The sequence below is a fragment of the Lissotriton helveticus genome, chromosome 10 (genome assembly GCF_964261635.1).
Source record: "Lissotriton helveticus chromosome 10, aLisHel1.1, whole genome shotgun sequence".
Taxonomy (NCBI): Eukaryota; Metazoa; Chordata; class Amphibia; order Caudata; family Salamandridae; genus Lissotriton; species Lissotriton helveticus.
The window spans coordinates 69,011,613-69,031,336 of NC_136071.1; the positions used below are offsets into that span (position 1 = coordinate 69,011,613).

General features: G+C 43.2%; 1 protein-coding gene across 4 annotated transcripts in view; it reads right to left on the reverse strand.

Annotated features, from left to right (window-relative positions):
• Positions 1-1,267: 1,267 nt before the first annotated feature.
• Positions 1,268-19,724, reverse strand: part of LOC144785896 (metalloproteinase inhibitor 1-like) — a 260,665-nt gene continuing 242,208 nt past the window's right edge. For 3 of the 4 annotated variants that reach the window (XM_078664768.1, XM_078664769.1, XM_078664767.1), the window contains one exon: positions 1,268-2,980. In XM_078664768.1, coding sequence (XP_078520894.1) covers positions 2,777-2,980 — 204 coding nt within the window. In that variant the 3' untranslated portion in view covers positions 1,268-2,776. The remainder of the gene's footprint in view (positions 2,981-19,724) is intronic. The other variant, XM_078664766.1, reaches the window with a different exon arrangement.

Genomic DNA, 19,724 nt, shown 5'->3' on the forward strand with positions numbered 1-19,724 from the left:
TCATTTACAGTCCTGGAAGTTCAGAGTTCCTAACCACTTTCTAAAAGTGCCACTAGCAAAACATACCTATATAGTGGTAGTAATAAAAAGCACCAGCTGTTACTGAGATGAGGTCTAGCAAAAAGCTTACCAGTCTGACACATCATATTGAAGTCTCTTGTTATTGTAGCCCGGGCAGTTAAGCTGTCAATTCCTGCAAACAAAGGGGCATCGCAGCTGCTAAAGGGACTGCCCGCAGTAGTTGCGGCGGTCCCACCACATCAATTATGATGCACCCGCCAGTGTGGCGGGTGCATGCTGCAAGCAGCACCCACCGCAATGTAAAATATAAATGTTGTGCTTTTACATGCACAACATGACAGTGCCTGTCACATTGTACATGTAAAAGCAGGGGGGTACCAAAGGTACCCCCATGTGCACCCCCCACCCTCCCAACAACCTCGGGGTCTGCATTCAGCGCCCAACAGCAGGAACAGCCAGCCATGGAAAGGCTGATCACAGCCTGCATTGTAAAATGGATGGCAGTGTCTTCCAGACACCACCACCATATTAAACCCCTTTTTCTGCCGGTCGACGAGTCCGCCGCGGAGGACCCCCCAGTCAGCATAATGTGGCGGGGGTCTTTGCAGTGATGATGGCAGGCGGATCACCTCCGCCTGGCCGGCGGTAACCACCGCCGGCCTGGCATGGGCTATCCGCCCGCCATCGTAATCGGCCCCTAAACGCCATAGGGAGAGAATATTTAGACTGATGTCCAATCGTATGCAACAGACGAAGTACAATGAGATCAATCAGTTCTCCATAAGAGTACCAAGGCACCAGGCAAAATTACTACTCTTCCTTAAAAAGAAAGCTTGGAAGGGAAAACACAATGGAGGGGTAGAAACATACTTCAAGTCTTCCACCTTAACCTAAGACTCTGACTTTGACCAGCACTGCACTCACTAGTCAGATACAAAGTAAAGAAATGGATCTTTATCCTAATAGGAGGCACAGATGGGAGTGTCTCGGAAACTGGCGAAATGGGATATTGGCCCCTGTATCATAAAACAGCTTTCTTAAATCATTGGGTCATATTACGTCTGAAGCCTAGAGATTGAAATGAGAAAAGAGAATACAGTAAAGTATATTAGAGAAAAAAAAGCAAAACCTCAGAGTAGAATGCACAGTTGGGATTTTAGATAAATCAACTAATGCTCAGCAGGGATGAACAGTGTGATCTGTAAGTTATATAAAAAATTAAGATCTTTGAGACTCATTCTAGAAGGCCAGGCCTACATTTTATTAGATTCCTAGAAGGCATGAAGGGCAAAGTGACAATGAAAACCTTTTTGAACAAAGTAGTTACATTTTTGCTCAGGTCTTGGATGTAGTCAAGGCTTGTGGAGTACTCTTCCTAAACAAAGAACAGTGATGCATGCTCAAACTTTCATCATATCATAACAAAATTGAGAATTTGCTATTAGATAACATTTTCAACAGAAACTATTTAATATATTTTTGGCCAGTTCATCACTGCTCCAATATTAATGACGATGTCTGTCCACTTAATAGAGGTAATTCACAATATTTTTAACATGCTACATCTCCGGTAGTCTAAAGTATCTGTACAGACTTCTTTTTGTTGGAATCCAGGGACATATTTACAAGCCCCTATCGCCACCAGAACGACACTTTCAGTGACATTCTTGTGGCGATACGGGTTTCACCTTATTTACAGAGCATCGTTAAGCCACTTAACGCTGCCTTGTAGATACGGCACCCTTTCACACTATACTTAGTGTGAAAGGGAAGGACAATGGGCGTTGCGACAACACCCTTTGCTTTTGACGCTGCCCCATATTTACAAGGGTGCCATAAATATAGACCAGCGCCAAAATTAAGACAAAAAAACACCTTGTTTTACCCAGGCAAAACGAGGAGGAATACTTTATTTCTCCTAGTTTTTGCTGTTTCAATGTGTGCTGCATTGTGCAGCACACATAAAAACAGCAAAATGCCATGCATGATTGTTTATGTGCAGGAAAACAATCTTTCCCTGCTATGCATGCACCCTTGCATAATGGCTGCTTTGGCGCTAGGCAGCTGTAATTAGCACCAGCACAGGGAGAAATGCAGGGCTGCGCAGTATTCTTGTACATATGGTGCAGCCCTGCGTTTCAGAAGTGGAGGAGCGTGGCGTTAAGCCAAGGAGGCTAACACCACGCTCAGTCACTTGGTTGTGAAGATGCCCCTAGGTGTCAATCCTCTTGGTGACATTGCCAGTGCTTAAAATAGATAGGCATGTCATTTACCGAGTGCCTGAACATCTATAATTTAAAAGGAATGGTACTGGCCCTTCTAAGTAGCGGTGCAATTCTGTTAAGTTGAGAGTACCAAGACTTGACAGCAACTAACAGGTACTAAGGGATAGGGAGTACTGATGTTTCAGTATTTCCATTCCAAGATCTGGACATTACTATAATGAGTTGGAATTGAGGTTGCGAATAAAGAGAGTTGAGATAATAAAGGCAAATGAATGGATGAGTTTTCCACTAACAAATCCCCTGCAATTCACCACAATATATATAACCAGAAGCTCAGCATTTTATTTTCATAAACTATTTCCAAAAAGGGACACCTCTAGAGAATGTATGGGTCAAATTCAAATGTGATTTCCATGTTTGACGTTGCTTTGGTTTTATGTGATTAAAGTAGGGTGGAGCTATGCTACCTCATTCCAGATTTTCTGATTAGGGTTTTATCTGCAAAGACATGCTATGATCTATGATCTATGCTATTCTGTGCTCTCCTCTGTAGAAGTGGATGGGGTTGAGAACAAGTTTTCTACTGGCTGCCAGGTGCATTCATCATTCTCATCTGGTGCACACATTTGATTCTTGTTTCCATGATGATTGCGCGCAGGATCCTCGTCGACCTTCAATGGATATAATTTGCAGTATTTACTTTTATCCCCTTTGCATTCTGATGAAGAGCAGATCTAAAATAATGAGAAAGGAAACCGCAGTCATTAGGAAACTGAGCTAACATGAAAACTACAGTTTAATCTAGAAAAATAACACTTCTGAATAAAATTATTTTAAAACAATGGTCTTCCAAGTTTTTTAGTTTTGCTATGACTCAAAGTATCTGGGGCCAGATGTACTGACATTGGATTTGCTAAAAGTGGTTGCAAACTGCGCACTGACTTTTTGCACAAAAAGACAATTGGTGATGGGCATTTGTCCCATTATAAAGTAAACTTTTTTGTATTTATTCTTTTCATCTTAACATTTTTATTTTGGTCCTCAGATAGGAACCAGATTGTAAAGTAAATGGACTGCAAAGTATCATTCTCTTTCTACATCAAAATTAGGGACCAATTACAAGTCAACCTGCTTTAGAAGCGGAGATACAGAGTGGCCGGCCTCAACATTATCAGGCCCGCTATTATGAGTTGTGTTGCCTCGAAATGGTAATAACATGCTCATCCAGTTTTAATGAATCAAACGTCACATAAGGATCACTGGGGCATAATATCAAGGGGGTTTATTTCTGTTTTTTTGGCTTTAAAAGCCAAGAAAGCGGAGATAAAATTATCTCCCTATTACCTAGCTGTCGCTAACACCAGTTAGCGACAGCTAGTAGGAGATAGCGACCATCTTGGGCCCCACTTTGCATGTCAGTGAAATGTATCACTAATGACATGGAAAGTGGGCGTGCCAAGATGTTAGCAACTGGAAACAGTCGCTAACATCGCTATCTCCTATTACCAATTTTTGGAGATATTCGCGCTAAGCGCAAATATCTCCAAAAGCTAACACCTACCCCATAGCAGTTCTTAGCCATGTTATCCAATGGTAGGTGGATAACATGGCAAAGAGCATTAGCTCGGTAATACATGAATATAGCTGACTTCTCAGCGATATTCATTCATTTTGGCCGCTTTTTATTCGCTTAGGAGATAAACCTTGATAATAGCAAGGTTCCGCAGCTCGGCGATAAAAATATTGCCGCTAAGCCAACATAGCGATAATTATCGCTAGTTGTTGGTAATATGCCCCACTATTCGGGGACGAATAATGGTCTTGATCTTTGTCTGCTCCCATTTCCCATCTGCTTTGATGAGAGGCCATTGGTAGACAGGGGACCACTCCAAGCTCTCTAGGCTCTCCATGCCATAGAAGGTGATTGGACAGGGGCCATTCAGCATTTGTCCTCACCTGTACCCTGTGGACCACTTTGGCGTTACTGGGTACTGTTCCACACTCAGTAAATCCAAATGTTCTCAGGATCTTGACCAATGGGACCAATATGATTGCCTGAAATGATATCCCTCCACTGGGAACCTGCTCTAGCTCAGTTCTAACATAGCCCCACAAGGAAATATAATTGGCAAGATGAAATGAATTTAAACGGGCCATATAGTTATCGTCAAACCAGGAGATTATTCTAAAGTCATTGCCCCAAAGTGCAGAAGTTTTTATGTCTTTCAGTTTTTAACACAATTTCCAGAACCACTGCTCCTCATCTCACAGGAGTTTTTTTCTAGGATGATTTACTTGATGTAGTATGGCAAAAGTCTCACTGCACATGAAGTAATCCAAGCATATAACGATTTAGAGGTCATGTTTGTAAAGTAAATATGAAAAATAAGACCTTTGATGGAATAATAATACTGATATTGACAGAACATTTATTAATAAATAAATCTAGGGTTATGTATCATTTCACTAATACCAATTTATCATGTGAAACCACCTCCTACTGTATTATATTAATATAATTGTTGTGGTTTCATGAACTCCTTTTTAAACTATATTCATACTTCAGGAAATTCATATATACCTCAAGTATTCTGCATATCTGTGATAAAATCTGCTTGTTTCATTCCAGTTCTCATGCAGACTTAATTGCCATTAGTTTCTGAGGCTTGCCAGTGAATAACCTAGAAACAGATGTGTGCATAATGCCTGTTATACAATCTTGCCTATTCATTTTTTTTCGTAAACCACTCGTTTAGCTGATCAAAGATTATAACATACGGTGCTTGAAAACTGAGGCAGTCAGCAATATTTTGTGTCACTTCTGTTGCGGGGAAAAATAAAGTCAATGTTTTCCTATTTCTAAGAACCCAAGAAAATAATCAACTAAAGCCATGGAAAATGTAGCTGGTAAAACCATTCCTCAGTAACATTAAACACCAGAAATATACTTTCTTCGAAAAGCATCATTTCTAGTTTTGGATAAATTTTACACTTATTGGACCAAACCTTTATATTAAAGTTTATACTCATAGTTAGATTAAAAACACACAGGTATAGAATGTCTTTGGAATTACTTATTTATCCTCTTCATTTCCTTTTAGCTGCTGCTGTCAGGCATAGTGTCAGCCCTTTTAACTTGTATTCCTAATCTACTGTGTTTAATGGAATCAATGGAATATGTGGAGGGTGGACCAAGCACTGCCCTCACTGTATCTAGTGGCCAGTGAAGGCTCAGTCTGCTTTGGATTCTCTCAGATAATGCAAAAAGCCACCTTGTGCACATGTACAGCTTCAAAGAACCTAGACACACCACTGGAGTGTTGAAGAGCTCCATGCAGGCTTAGGAATTGATAAACAAAGGATATTACAATTAATGTCCTGACATGGCTTGGCAGCAAGATTGTGATCACGGGCTTCGGCATCAATGGGCATCCTAGGAGCTGCTTATATACCCAATAGGACATTTTCATTCTACTGGCAACTGCTTCTAAGTGCCAAATATCCTGCACCTGCCTGAAAACATAATCTTAGCCTTTTTTATATATTTTCCTCCATAAACATCTGTGACTGAGGTCTTTTGTGGATGCCACCGAAGAAAGTTAGACCAAAGCGTAGTGATCCTATTCATTTATTATAATTCAACACCTGGGTTTAGTCGCTCCTGAGACATGACATTACCATACAACTCTTGAAATGAGGAAAGAAATACAAAATGCCCACAAAAATGTCACAATCAACCTTGAGGATCCAATACACTCAATGTGTGGAAGCAAAGTAAAGTTAGCTCCCTTCTAGCAGGCTATGTTGTACAGCTAATTATCCATGACTGATGAGGTGATTAATGTAATAAGAGCTGTGAAGAAGAAGGCACCCATCACATGGGCAAGGAAGGAACATTTCATAGGACCATACCAAGGCTAATGTGTATCAAGAGAGCAGAGCATTCTTTGGTGCTTTCTGCAGAAGCCCACATTGTACTTATCCGTGTTGCTGGTTTTGTAGTTATCTTCTTGGGGATCTGTTTACAAACTAGAAAGTCATATGTTTCCATGAATACCTTGGTGGATAGAGGCCTTCTTCAGGACGTACAGCAGTAGCGCTGGCTAATTCTTACTTACATAACCAATGTTATCTTCTGAGAACATTTATTGTCACTGATTGTTGGCACTGTTTAAGTTGAGTTAATTTTCTTTGGCACTAGCTAAATTTTGCATGGATTCGATTAGTTCAAATCCATGCAGCGTGCTACCACTTCTTTTTCTCTACTCTCTAGTCAGCAGTTCAGCTAATGGTCGTGTTCAGATGAGTATATTACTCCTTTCTCCCTGCATTGACTTCTTTCTCTTCCTATCCCAATGGACACTGCTCAATAACAATGAGTTTATAGTTTATGGGTTGATGTGCTTTATATTTTGGTGCAAAGAATTGACTACAAGGCGCTTTGAGTGGGTCGTAGTTTTACCATATGTGGATAATGTAATATTGCACCTGGGTACCAGTATTCCTGTTACAATTATATATGTGAAAATTGTTATCAGTCAATTAGTTAAGTGCTTGTCGGACTGAATATTAGAGCCTGTAGTAGTGCTCGACTTCTAGAAAGGTCCATGTCAAAAGATGGTCAAATAAATTGAGGATGGGGCCTTCCGTTGTATTTTATAAGAGCTAAAAGGAAGAGCATTGTGTTAGTCAAGGCGGATGTAGAGTAAAGATTAAAGAGTGAATACATTTTCACTTTCAGATTCACATGGGTGATTGATATTCACGCAGATGCAGGATGGATAATACTTATCTTAGTGCATCTCACAGATAATTTTTAAAAGATCTAATTGCTCACTCAGATCCTTGCGTGACAAGTTCTACAATGTTACATTGTGGAAAGATAAGGACAAGCATCTAATCTGTACTAGTCAGCAAAGGGGAAAATGCATAACATTGGAATCGTAAGCTGTGAGCTGGAAGATAGGGGAGAACATGGAACAGTTTGGGACAGCACATGGTGGCTAACCGCCCTCGGAAGCCCACCTACCCCCGCAGACCATGCCAAGAACCTCAGCATCATATTCGACTCATCACTCACCATGAACCGCCAGTTCAACACAGACACCTCAAGCTGCTTCAACACCCTCTGTATCCTCCACAAGACCTTCGAGTGGACCCCCCTGAGTCAAGGAAGACAGTCACCCATGCACTTATCACCACCAGACAATACACAACATTACAGCCAGACTCGTCCTCGGCATCCCCCGGCACAAAAATGTCAGCCAATACCTACAAAGACTTCACTGGCTACCCCTGGAGAAGAGAGTCACCTTCAAAATCCTTACTCATGCTTGCAAATGCCTACACAACAAACAACCCAAATACCTCAACGACAGAATCAACTTCCACGTACCCAAAATAAACCTCCGATCCTCTAACCTTTGCACTGGCCAAAAGCTCGCGCATCCACAGAGCCAGAGCAGGCAGAAGATCCTACTCCCACATTGCAGCCAAGACCTAGAATGAGCTACCTGCAGACATCAGACAAGTCCCCTCCCTGAACACCTTCAGGAAGGCCCTCAAGACCTGGATCTTCGGCTAGACAGATATACGGAATCCCCCCTCAGCGCCTTGAGACCCTCATGGGTGAGTAGTGTGCTTACAATTCCCTGATTGATTGATTGACTGCTTGAAGAGGGTGCAGTCTCTTATGATGCTGAAGTAAGAATTAGGTTGTGCAGCTCTTTCCAAAAATAAAGAGGTGCAGCACATTTCACATATTGGCTGGGCAGACATCTTGTATCTTCTAGTAGGACGTCACCTTGCATGAGAGTCAGGAATGCTGTAAACATGAGAAAAGCCTGAAAATGGAGTGGTGTTAATAACATCATTGTAGGAAATGGGCTCTTTAGGACGTTCTCCCCAGATTCATTTCCTTCTGTGGACCTAGATGGAAAGCACACTGGACCTCTGGGCAGTAAGAGGCTGCTGATCAACTCTCACCGCCTGTGCTTTTTTTACCTAAACTTGGAATCCATCTTGGACAAATTGCTTGGAATGTTAAAGTTATATAACTCTGTGGAAAAAGGCTCACACAGGCACAAAAGTACAACATGTATAAGAAGGGTAAGTTGTGTGGTCATTTAGAATACAAATAGCCACACTTGCACGACTGGCATCTCATCTTTGATATGAGGGTCAATAAAAGATCATAAACTGATCATGAGCTGTTCATCTTAACTTTGAGAGCAGAGCCATTGATCAATAGAAATACAGCCAACAACTGAAACCACAATTGTTCAGACACAAGTGAACAAGAGCCAAATCAGATCCATTATATAAGCCCAGCAGTGCCCATTCTAGAGAGGGACTTCTGCATGCCCTGAGATGACTCCTCCCTTATGGGGTGTCATGTGCTATGTTAAATATGCTTGCTCCACACTTTCCTAAGACTTCTGAGAGTTATAAAGGCTCCCAAGGTGGTACCATGGCAAGGAGGGGATTGCAAAGATACCAAACATAGGGGTATATTTACCAACCCCTTTAGCCACCAGATCATCACTTTTGTTTTACACTCCGCTGGCATTGCACCATTCCCCATATTTACAAAGTGGCACTAAGCCACTTAACATGGGCCTTTCCACCGCAGGTCTCTGCAGCAAAGGGGCGTGCAATGGGTGTTCCTGTGGGCGTTCCACCACAAAACCTTATTCCTTTTTTATGTTACCCCAGATTTGCAAGGCTGGGGTAGCACCAAAAACTTAGGCCAGGTAATATCTGGTATTAAAATGGTGTGCTCTTTTAATGTGTTCTCCATTCTGCAGCATACAAAGTTAGAGCAAATTTCCATTATTTATTGTTTATGTGCAGGAATGTATCCCTTCCTGCACATAAACAATTGCCCCTGCAGTGCAGGCACCCTTGCAACATAGTGGCAGGGTGTCTGAGCTGGTGCTAGGCAGCTTTTTCTGTGGCAGCACTAGGAGAAACACGGGGTGTGCCATATTTTGGCGTAGCGTAGCACAGCGCTCTAGCATTTTCTTGTACATATGTCCCATACACCATTAGCTGCGCTCAAGGTATATGAAAGCCTGCTTTAATATCAGACAATAAATGTCACAAAAATATCTTAAATTCCAAGAAGGGAAGGTGAGTAAGCCTCCAATACTCGATACTCCTGCATGTTGCGATGAGGCCTGTGTAGGTCTATAGATATATATAACGCCGCAGATTTGGTTTCAACATTTGTAGTGTCTACCTATTCATGATTTTGATTTCCATATTCGATGATTTCGCAACAATTCTCTAACACACCTTGCAATTCAAGATGTTTCATGTTCTTTCATGAACAAGAGAAGAGGAAAAGCCCTAAGCCTAGATAACGTAGCTGTGGACATGCCACAAATCCAATCCACAGGTGTGTGCAGGGATAATTCCCCTGTTCAAAAAGCTGCATTACTATTGGGAACAGGGAACTGGGTTGTGAAGAGAGAAAGGCAAATACATTTGATGAACGCACTGTTCCAACTCCAAGCAGGATGCAAGGAAAATATTAGCTCCGGTGCTGAGGTTTTCCGCCTAATTATGCTAAGTTGTAAATATTTGTTTCTGAGCAGGGAACTTCTACACGTGGCATTTGTCAACTGAAAGTCGCCCTTTCAAACTGTGGCCTGCTTCACGTTGTAGGAAGTAATTAATGGTTTGGGCATTTCCACAATCTGCTAATATTAATTATTAGATTGATGTGTCAATATGAGGTGCACCAAGAGGGTGCCCTTGCCCCCAGCCTTTTAACTCCATACTTTAATGGCATGGGATTGCATGAATTACAGCCACACTCAGAGATAAAAAAATATTTACCCTATTGCTTGTTTGCAGACAACCCTGTGCTGATATCAACAATATGTGCCCAAGGCAAACCTTTTCATAAGATACTCATGACCATGTTTATGACCTTCTTCTTCCATAGACCAAACCCCCTTCTGCCCTAGAAAGGTCTTGGATTTTGTTATTGTGGCATTAGAGTGCCTGTTTATAGATCCTGGACAACACAGATTGACAAGGGTATTTTCACCTTGAACCAGAGAGCAAATGTGACTCATAAGTATTCTAGTCAAACATGATTTGTTACAATATCTCCTGCCCTTTAGGTCTACAAGTCAAGGCACCAGCAGCCCCCCAATATGGTGGTCACACATCCTGGGATCTCCTCCACCCCAAAAGCAAGTCGGCAGTAAGGTAACAACAGATCAATATTGTCTTGCTAAACATTGTCCTAAGATCTTATATGTAATTAGATTTTCCTTTATGGTCCTTTACAGGTCCAAGAAGTAATGCCTTTATCTGCTACCGTACTGAAGGGACTCACATCAGACACAGTAATCTCTCTTTCTCTTCCCCTACTCAATTTTCCATATGATTGACTCGCTTTACGGTTTAGCGAATGCCTCCATGCAAATACTGGAGGTTTGTCATCAGAGGCCACCCACCTACCAGTCTTATCTTCAAGTTCCCAACTGATGGTTTTACTTTAGTGTACCCATTCAAAAATGGTGGATACCCAAACTAACAGGAATCATTTTATACAATGTCTATCTCCCTGGTTCTCCACTCTGACAAGCACCATCCTCAGATTCTTGCAGTGGAACCCCCAGTGGGCATTCAGTGCCTCATGGATGAAAACAGGACACACTTAAAGGAATGAAGAACAATCACCCAAGAAACTCATACTCCTGCACACAATCACACAAATACATACCCGACTAACAATACCTGACAAAGCACAACAAAAGGCTTATAGAGGAGACAGTTTGCTACAGGTAATACTCACTGAGTTCGGTAAAGTAGCTGAACATGTCATGGCTGGAAAAGGCCAAGTATCATCCATGCCATTAGATGCTCTAGATCACGGGTATTCATAGTACGGCCCGCAGGCCGCCAGCGGCGCGGCAAGCCTTCTGTGGCGGCCCAAAGACCTTGCAGACCTCGTACCCGTCTTTTAAAAAAAAACATTTATAAAGTGACCGCAAAGACTGCGCGCGACTCTGAGAGACTCTGCTGCTCTGTGGGGGCCCAGCAATCCAGTGATAGTCAGAGTGGAGCAGCAGGGGCGCCAAGAGGGGTGAAATACAAAAGCCTCATTAACATACAAATAGTATTTTAAAGACCTGTGAAGTGCTCGGGTGCGGCTGTGTGTGTGTGTGTGCCCGGGAAGCAGTCTCATCCCGGGCACACACAGGCAGGGTGAGATGACAGAGGGAGACAGAGGAAGGAAGGGAGACAGAGGAAGGGAGGGAGACAGAGGCAGACAGAGGGAGAGGGGGGAGGGAAAGGGAGGGAGACAGAGGGAAAGGGAGGGAGACAGAGGGAAAGGGAGGGAGGGAGGGAAAAGGAAGGAGACAGAGGCAGACGGAGAGGGAGGGAGGGAAAGGTAGGGAGACAGAGGGAGGGAAAGGGAGGGAGAGGGAGACAGAGAGAGGGAGACAGAGAAAGGGATACAGAGAATGAGAGAGGGAGGGAGACAGAGGGAGGTAGACAGAGGGTGACAGACAGAGGGAGGGAGACAATCAGAGGGAGGGAGACAGACAGAGGGAGGGAGGGAGATAGAGGGAGAGAGACAGAGGGATGGAGACAGACAGAGGGAGACAGACAGAGGGAGGAGGGAGACAGAGGGAGGAGGGAGACAGAGAGAGGGAGACAGAGGGAGGGAGAGGGTGACAGAGGGAGGGAGACAGACAGATGGTGACAGAGGGAGGGAGACAGAGGGAGAGGGAGGGAGATGGAGACAGAGGGAAAGGGAGGGAGATGGAGACAGAGGGAGGGAGGGAGACAGACAGAGGGAGGAGAGAGAGGGAGACAGACAGAGGGAGGGAGACAAACAGAGGGAGGGAGACAGACAGAGGGAGACAGACAGAGGGAGATAGACAGAGGGAGTAGGGAGACAGAGGGAGTGAGACAGAGGAAGGGAGAGGGAGACAGAGAGAGGTAGACAGAGAGGGGGAGACAGAGAGAGGGAGACAGGCGGAGGGAGACAGGCGGAGGGAGACAGAGGGAGACAGATGGAGGGATACAGATAGAGGGAGGAGACAGCCAGAGGGAGGAAGGGTGACAGAGGGAAGATGACAAAGGGAGGGAGACAGAGGGAGGGAGACAGAGGGTGGGAGTCAGAGGGAGGGAGACAGAGGGTGACAGACAGAGGGAGACAGAGGGAGGGAGACATAGGGATGGAGACAGAGAGAAGGAGACAGAGTGAGGGAGACAGAAGGAAACAGACAGAGGAAGGGAGACAGACAGAGGGAGGGAGACAGACAGAGGGAGGGAGACAGAGGGAGGAGAGCGACAGAGAGAGGAGGCAACAGAGGGAGGAGGGCAACAGAGGGTGGGAGACATATAGAGGGAGAAAGAGGGGGGGAGACAGAGGGAGGCAGAGGGAGGGAGACAGACAGAGGGAGACAGAGTGAGAGTGAAAGAGGGAGACAGCGAGAGAGTGAGTGAGACAGAGAGAGAGAGAGGGAGTGAGACAGTCAGAGTGAGTTAGACAGAGGGAGACAGGGAGAGAGAGAGGGTGAGAGAGGGAGTGAGACGGTCTGAGTGAGACAGAGGGAGACAGGGAGAGAGGGAGGGAGAGAGAGGGAGAAAGAGAGATAGAGAGAGGGAGGGAGACAGAGAGAGAGAGAGATAGAGAAAGAGAGAGAGAGATGTGTGTATGCTGGGTCTGGTGGCTCAGTGGATGAAGGCGTCCGCTGCAGGGACCTGTGTTCAACTTCATGGTCACAGGTATTTTTGTTGATCTAATCCTGCCCCCTCCCCCACTGACCCCACCCTCACTGGTGCGGCCCTTGGACACAAACCACACTGTAAATTTGGCCCCCGAGAGAAAGTTTGTGAGTACCCATGCTCTAGATGGAATAGCTCTTCATGTTGTGACTCTAAACTAGATAGCATTTGCCCAAAACTCTCTTTTGTTGCGCTCTTATGATATACATCTCCTATATCCTTCCCAGTTGTGTATGTCACTGCACTGCTGCCTTCACCTCTTTTAGTTCATGGATGCCACTGAAGACAGATGTCCATTTCTTTGCCAACACTGTTTCATTATTAGAGACTTTGCCAGCAGAAATCAACGAACACTATGACATTATGGAGAAAGGGTTACCACGTAACTAATAATATGTTACTTATGCAAAAAGCCAGAAGAAACAACTGAACAACTGGCTCCATATTACATATAGTGTTATGGGGGCATAACAGGTGTTCACACACACTTTGCGAACCCCCGGAGCATTTTGGTTTTACAGAAGGGGTCGCAGACACTTATGCTGCCCCCTCTGTAATACCGATAGTGCTGGTGCACATATAGTGCCACCGCTATCTTCTAAAGGGTGTTCCGTCATTTTCCTGGGAGTTTGACACATGCAAATGAGGAAAACCCTTTGCCCCTGCACCAGCGCCGAATTACCGGCGCTGGCGCAGAGGCAAAGAATCCCTCAAAAAGTGCTTGGAGTTTGCTCCATTTAAAAGCTTGTGCACTGGTAGAGCTCCTCCTCTAATCCCCTTTGAAAATGTAGGCGGGTTGCCGCCTGTGAAACACGGAGTGGCTTAAAGCAGCTACTTGGTATTTCGTGTGACTGCACTGCACCCAGGGCACCGCTTATTCACGGCTACCCTGGGGGCAACACAATCATTGTAATAGGATGCATTTTATGTTTGCGCTGGGAGCACCCTTTTAGAGGTGCGCCTGGCGCAAACAATGACAATGCACCTACACCTTGATCTGGCCCCTGAACTGTTTATGTCCAAATCTGCTGGAGTATAGCAAAAAATATCTAAGTGCTCTATTTAGAACGGCCAGCATGAGAACAAGTATGGAGGTTTTATCGTTTGAGAGGATCTTCAAACATACATATTGGTTGTTTTACTAAAAATTTGCAGGTTGGCATTAAGCCAATTACCTATAATAAACAATAATTGCCTGTTAATTAGTAATTGATCTTCTTTAAGATTGATGTAGCATATTTTATGATTTTCTATTAATAATTATTCATATACATTTGTTTTATGTGTGCACATTCAACTTCAAACTGGAGTTTTTGTAATACTAAGGCAGCGTTGTGATAGGCGCCTGGTTGTGTTTACTGTTCAGGCCAGTGAGGAGAGAAGCTGCGAGAAGGTAATGTGTTTTTTTATTTTTTAACACCTGCTTCCCCTCATCCTCCCCAACCTCACCCCCTACCTCCGATCTGTGTTGGCCTCCGCTGCCCTTACTTAGTAAAACTGTGGTGCAGTTCTATTAGGAGTGATGTGGCTCACTGGTTAGAGGCGGCAGACCCAGAAGCAGAGGACGGCCCGGGACCAGGGTTCAATTCCCGACGCGGCAGGGTTGTGGACCAGGGTCAGCGGACTCGATAATTTTCACCTCGGTGCCTACTCTAACCAGGGATCACACTCGGCAACTCTGGGCATTAGCTTGCCTCATCTCCACAACGGACCCTCAAATACGCCGGGGATGCCTGGTTTCACCTTGGAGATACCCAGTAGGGACCATCTCACAGGGAAAGCCAGGTGGGTTCCCCAGCGGTCTATAGCACGGAGATACCCCATGTGGGGTGATTCAGGCGCTTTACAAGACATCATTACATTACATTACATTAGACTTCAGGGGAAGATGCAAACTCATAAAAATAATGATTTTACCTATTCCATTCTAGATCCTTGTGATCACTGACAGAATATCGAGAACAACATTATAATACGGAAAGAATATTGAGGACCAAAATATCAAGAAAGTAAGTGCAAATAGATAAGTATTGATTTACTATTCTTAACTCCACGTACGCCAAGTATATATATATATATATATATATATATATATATATATATATATATATATATATATATATATATAGATGTATATATGTATATATATTACCCTCATTGTCATTGAGTTTTTTAATAAACTCACTTTCATCATGTTCAGAACACCTCCAAACGATGAACAGGTCATCGATCTACCTGAGCCACATTGATACATGTCCTAGGTACACCGTGAGTTCTGGATTGGCAAATATGCTCTCCTCCCAGTGTCCCATACACAGGTTAGCGAAGCTGGGAGCAAAGCAAGACCCCATCACCGTTCCAGTCGTTTGCCTGTAGAGGAAACTTGCCTTCGGTTGTATATGTGCTGGGTGCATATATGTCTGAGGATTAATAACATTACCGTGGTTATCACTTCATGTACATCAACATTCTGGAGATAGGACAATTTAGTTACTCATGATGCTAGTGGAGCGTTTCTGACTACTCTGGGACAGCACTCTCTGTCCAGCAGACTAATACTAGGCACTTGTCTGCTATTGTCCCTTTATTTGTCCCAGGCTATCAGTGGTTCAACAGTACTACTTGGTACCCTGCCATTCCAGATAGAGTAGACACATGTATTTATTTCATTTTGTGCAGCTGCACCATACTACCTCAGAGCACTTTGCACTATGTCATTTGTCCGCAACTGCACTTTTGATAAAGTTGTTCAATTTGTAAAATGCATGCGCAGATGTGTCCTTACCACAAACGCTGCATGCCTACTTTTTCGAGGTATTGACACTATGCCTTATTTTGTGTTTCTGCGCCCTGCTACCTCAGAGCACTGTGCATGATGTCATTTCTCTGCACCTGCTCTTTTGATAAAGTTGTTCATAGTGAAAAATCCAGCTAACTATAACATCCCTGAAACCTATGGTTTTTTTCAGTGAATTTCTAAGGTTTTTTAAATGCGAATTCCTAACTATAACGTCTGTGAAACCTATGTTTTTTTCAGTGAATTTCAAAGGTTTCGTAAATGCTAATTCATAACTATCACATATGCAAAACCTATGTTTTTTTAGTGAATTTGAAAGATTTTTAAAATCATAATTTTAAAATAGATTTATTGTTTTTTTATATCTTCTAACTATATTTTTTAAATCTTTTTATTTTTAGATGTTATTCTTTTTTTGTGTTCAAATCTTTTTTATTAAGGAATGCAGGGGATGACAATTCAATAAGAAAAAATACAATAATGACAATCACAGGCCAGCATAATCAACAAATAATCTGAATGACAAGTATGGTACTAACATAGCAATCAAGTCACACATCGAATTATCCGTAAATAAGGCAATGCAGATGATTCATAATACAAAATGATAAAAGTGAAATGATGAGCAGAAAATGAGGAGACATTAGAAAGGAAAGAGAAAAGAGGGGGGAAGAAAAGAGAAAAACAGAAGAATAGACGGTAGTAGCTAGCATATAATCATATGAGGCTATCTGAAGTGACATTGATATAAAGTAGAGGTGTCTACTTGTACAACACTGTTAGAACAAAATCAGGGTATGTAGCGTAAGACTTTATTCAGGACCTATGGTGGGTCATAGCCAAATTTAAGTGGATCGAGTGAGTTCCAGAGTTTGTTATGCGACTTGCTCCACGGGGAAGAATGAAGTGTAGTAGTATCTGCTCCCTTTAAAGAAGCCAACCACTCCTGCCAAATTCTAAATGACACTTCAGAAGCGCTCTTCCATTTGCTTAAAACAACCTTGCACGCAAGTGTAAGCATGAGATCCATCAGGTGTCGGCCATTATCATTTATTAACTTCGGGTCTATGGCCCCCAACATAACATAGATGAATTCTCTGACGGGGCGATAGTGGAAAGTTCTTTGAATATAATTATAAATCTTGTCCCAAAAGGTTTGGAGCAGCGGGCAGTAAAAGAGCATGTGTGCGAAGTCGCCCACCTGAGATTTACAAATCCAACATAAGGGACTATCAAGGAGCTGAAGTGTGAAGAGTTTCTCTGGTGTCCAATACGTTCTATTGATTAGCATTAGCTTGGTTTGAGAGAGAATCGGAGAAATTTTATTAGAGAAAGGGGTCAAGTGTATCTTTGCCCAGTTAAATGTCATATTGGTGGAGTTACACTCCTTTTCCCAAAGAAGTTCCCACTTCCTGTGCGTTTTTGGGGTTTAGGGGAAAGGAGTTTGTAGATCTTGGAAACCATGTGTCCCAATGACATGAGTTGAGACAGCTTGCCGCATAATGTGGGGTCGTGCGTGGGTATAGCTTGTGCAGTTATTAATGACTTGAGGTGTAAGAACCTGCAGAAGTCAGTAGGCTGAAGGCCAGATTTGGATTGTAAGGTGGCAAAGGGAAGAGGTGAGGCATCCATGTAAAGATCTCTTATTAAGTTCACACCATTCTTAGATCAATGTTCCCAATAAAGGTGCTTACCTTCCTCTTTTATGCTCGGGTTAAACCATAGCGAGGTAAGATTGGATCGGCTGATTTTGATTTTGACCTTGTAATGTCTTTCTAGTGTTAGGAGGGCCCTTTCAGTGTTTATATGTACCTGGAGTGAGGATAGACATTGGTGCCTGTTGTCATTATTGCAGCTAATGGCAAGTTGTGTATTATCGCCTTCTCAATGTGAACCCACACAGGTGTGTAGTCAGATTGAGGTTGGAACCAGTTTGCCCCCTGCTTACATAAGTATGCCATCTGGTAGCATCTAAAATTAGGTAGACCTATACCACCCTTATCCTTCGGGAGTTCGAGTTTCCATAATGACATCCTAGGCTTCTTGCCCTGCCACAGAAAGGTGTAAAGAGTTTGTATACCTTTTTTAGGAAGTCATCCGAGAGCAGCATGGGCAGCATACTAATGAGATAATTGACAAGAGGCGTAATCGTCATCTTCAGAGTTTCAGCCAGCCCCCACCACAAGAGGAATTTTGGGGTCCAACCATCCAGAAGGGATGCTGTCTTCTTATAGAGGGCATGTTCATTAATTTTGAGGGTGCTAATGAGATCCTTTTCAAATTCCAGACCAAGGTATTTACAGCTTTTGGACTGCCAGAACAATCCATGGTTACCCACAATGCTTCTGTCACCTATGTTATTGAGGAGCTTCACCTCCGTATTATCACTATTTAGCTTGAACCCTGAAACTTCGGAGAAGTCTGCTATAGAAGTCATCAGGGCCGAAATTGCTAACTTTGCATCTTCAGACACTACTAGGACATCGTCCGCATAAGCCGTTATTTTAACAGTGTATCCATCAAAGCCAATACCTTTGATCTGCTCATTAGCCCGCAAATGAAACAGCAAAGGTTCGATGGCGAGAAGGAAAAGGGAGGGGGTGAGGGGACACCCCTGTCTCGTGCCCTGTTCTAGTTTTAATTATGACGAGAGGCTTCCCCCTGCTCTTCCTCTTGCTGAATGGTTAGAATACAAAGCCATCCCCATCCGAATAAAGTCTTCTCCCAGTTTGAATTTGTGTAGGGCAGCCTCTAGGTAAAACCAGTCAACCTTATTGAAAGACTTGTGATGAGGAAAAGCTCTTATAGAATGTAGCGCTAAACCCATCCGGGCCCGGTGCTTTCCCGGTTTTGAGAGTTTTGATTGTGCATTCAATATCTTCAGTGAAGATGGGAAGGTTAAGCTCAGCCTGATCTTGTGGAGAGGGAGAGGGGAGAGAACAGTCTTACAAATACTTCCCTACTTTGGAGCAATCAAACCCTTTATTTTTGCTATATAAGTCACTGTAGAAGTCTTTGAAGATGTTAGCAATTTTAGTGGGGTCTGAGTGAGGTGTTCCAGATTTATCTATTACACTCTTAATAGCTGTCTCTTGTAACTTAAATTTCAAATAAGATGCCAGTCTCTTACCAGCCCTATTAGTGTTACAGAGCCTGGAGTTCTTTTGGGTCTTAAGCCAGATTCCTGCTCTCTCTCTCTCACTATTTTGTTATATTCGTATTTTTTATTCATCATATCATTTAAGGTAAGAGGGTCTTTGGAAATTACATGCCTCTTCTCCAGAATTGAAATCTCCTGCTCTAACCGTGTTAGGTTGTTGTTGGCATCTTTGTTCATGGCTGTTCGGATCTTAATTATTACCCCTCTAACTGTACTTTTAAGGGCCTCCCACCTGGTAAGATCATTGGTGTCCCCTTTTTTATTATTTGTAAGGTACTCTCTTATGGCTGCGTCAATGTTTAGCCTGTTCGCGTCTTTCTTCAAGACCGCGTTGTTGAATCTCCATAGGTTCGCTCTTTTAGTCTCATTATGTACTGCCAGTGTCATCATGATGCAAGGATGATCAGAGATTACGTGCGGTTCAATGGAGGTTTCTTCAATATCAGCCAAAGAGTAGCCAGAAGTGAGAATGTAGTCTATACACGAAAATGACTGATGGGGAGAAGAATAGAAGGTATAGTCTCTCTCTGTAGGATTCAACAATCTCCATTAATCAATCAAGTTGTGTCGAGTGCAGAAATTAATGAGTGCCTAATGCGAGCTGTTTGAGAGAAACTGGCAGCGAGAGTCTCTATCTAGCAGAGGGTCTAAAGGGAGATTAAGGTCGCCACCTAAGATGTGCGTAGCATCGTCTGGAATCATGTTTATGTGGTTGCTTAACTCTTCTCAAAAACTAAGGTTGTCCTTATTGGGGGCATATACA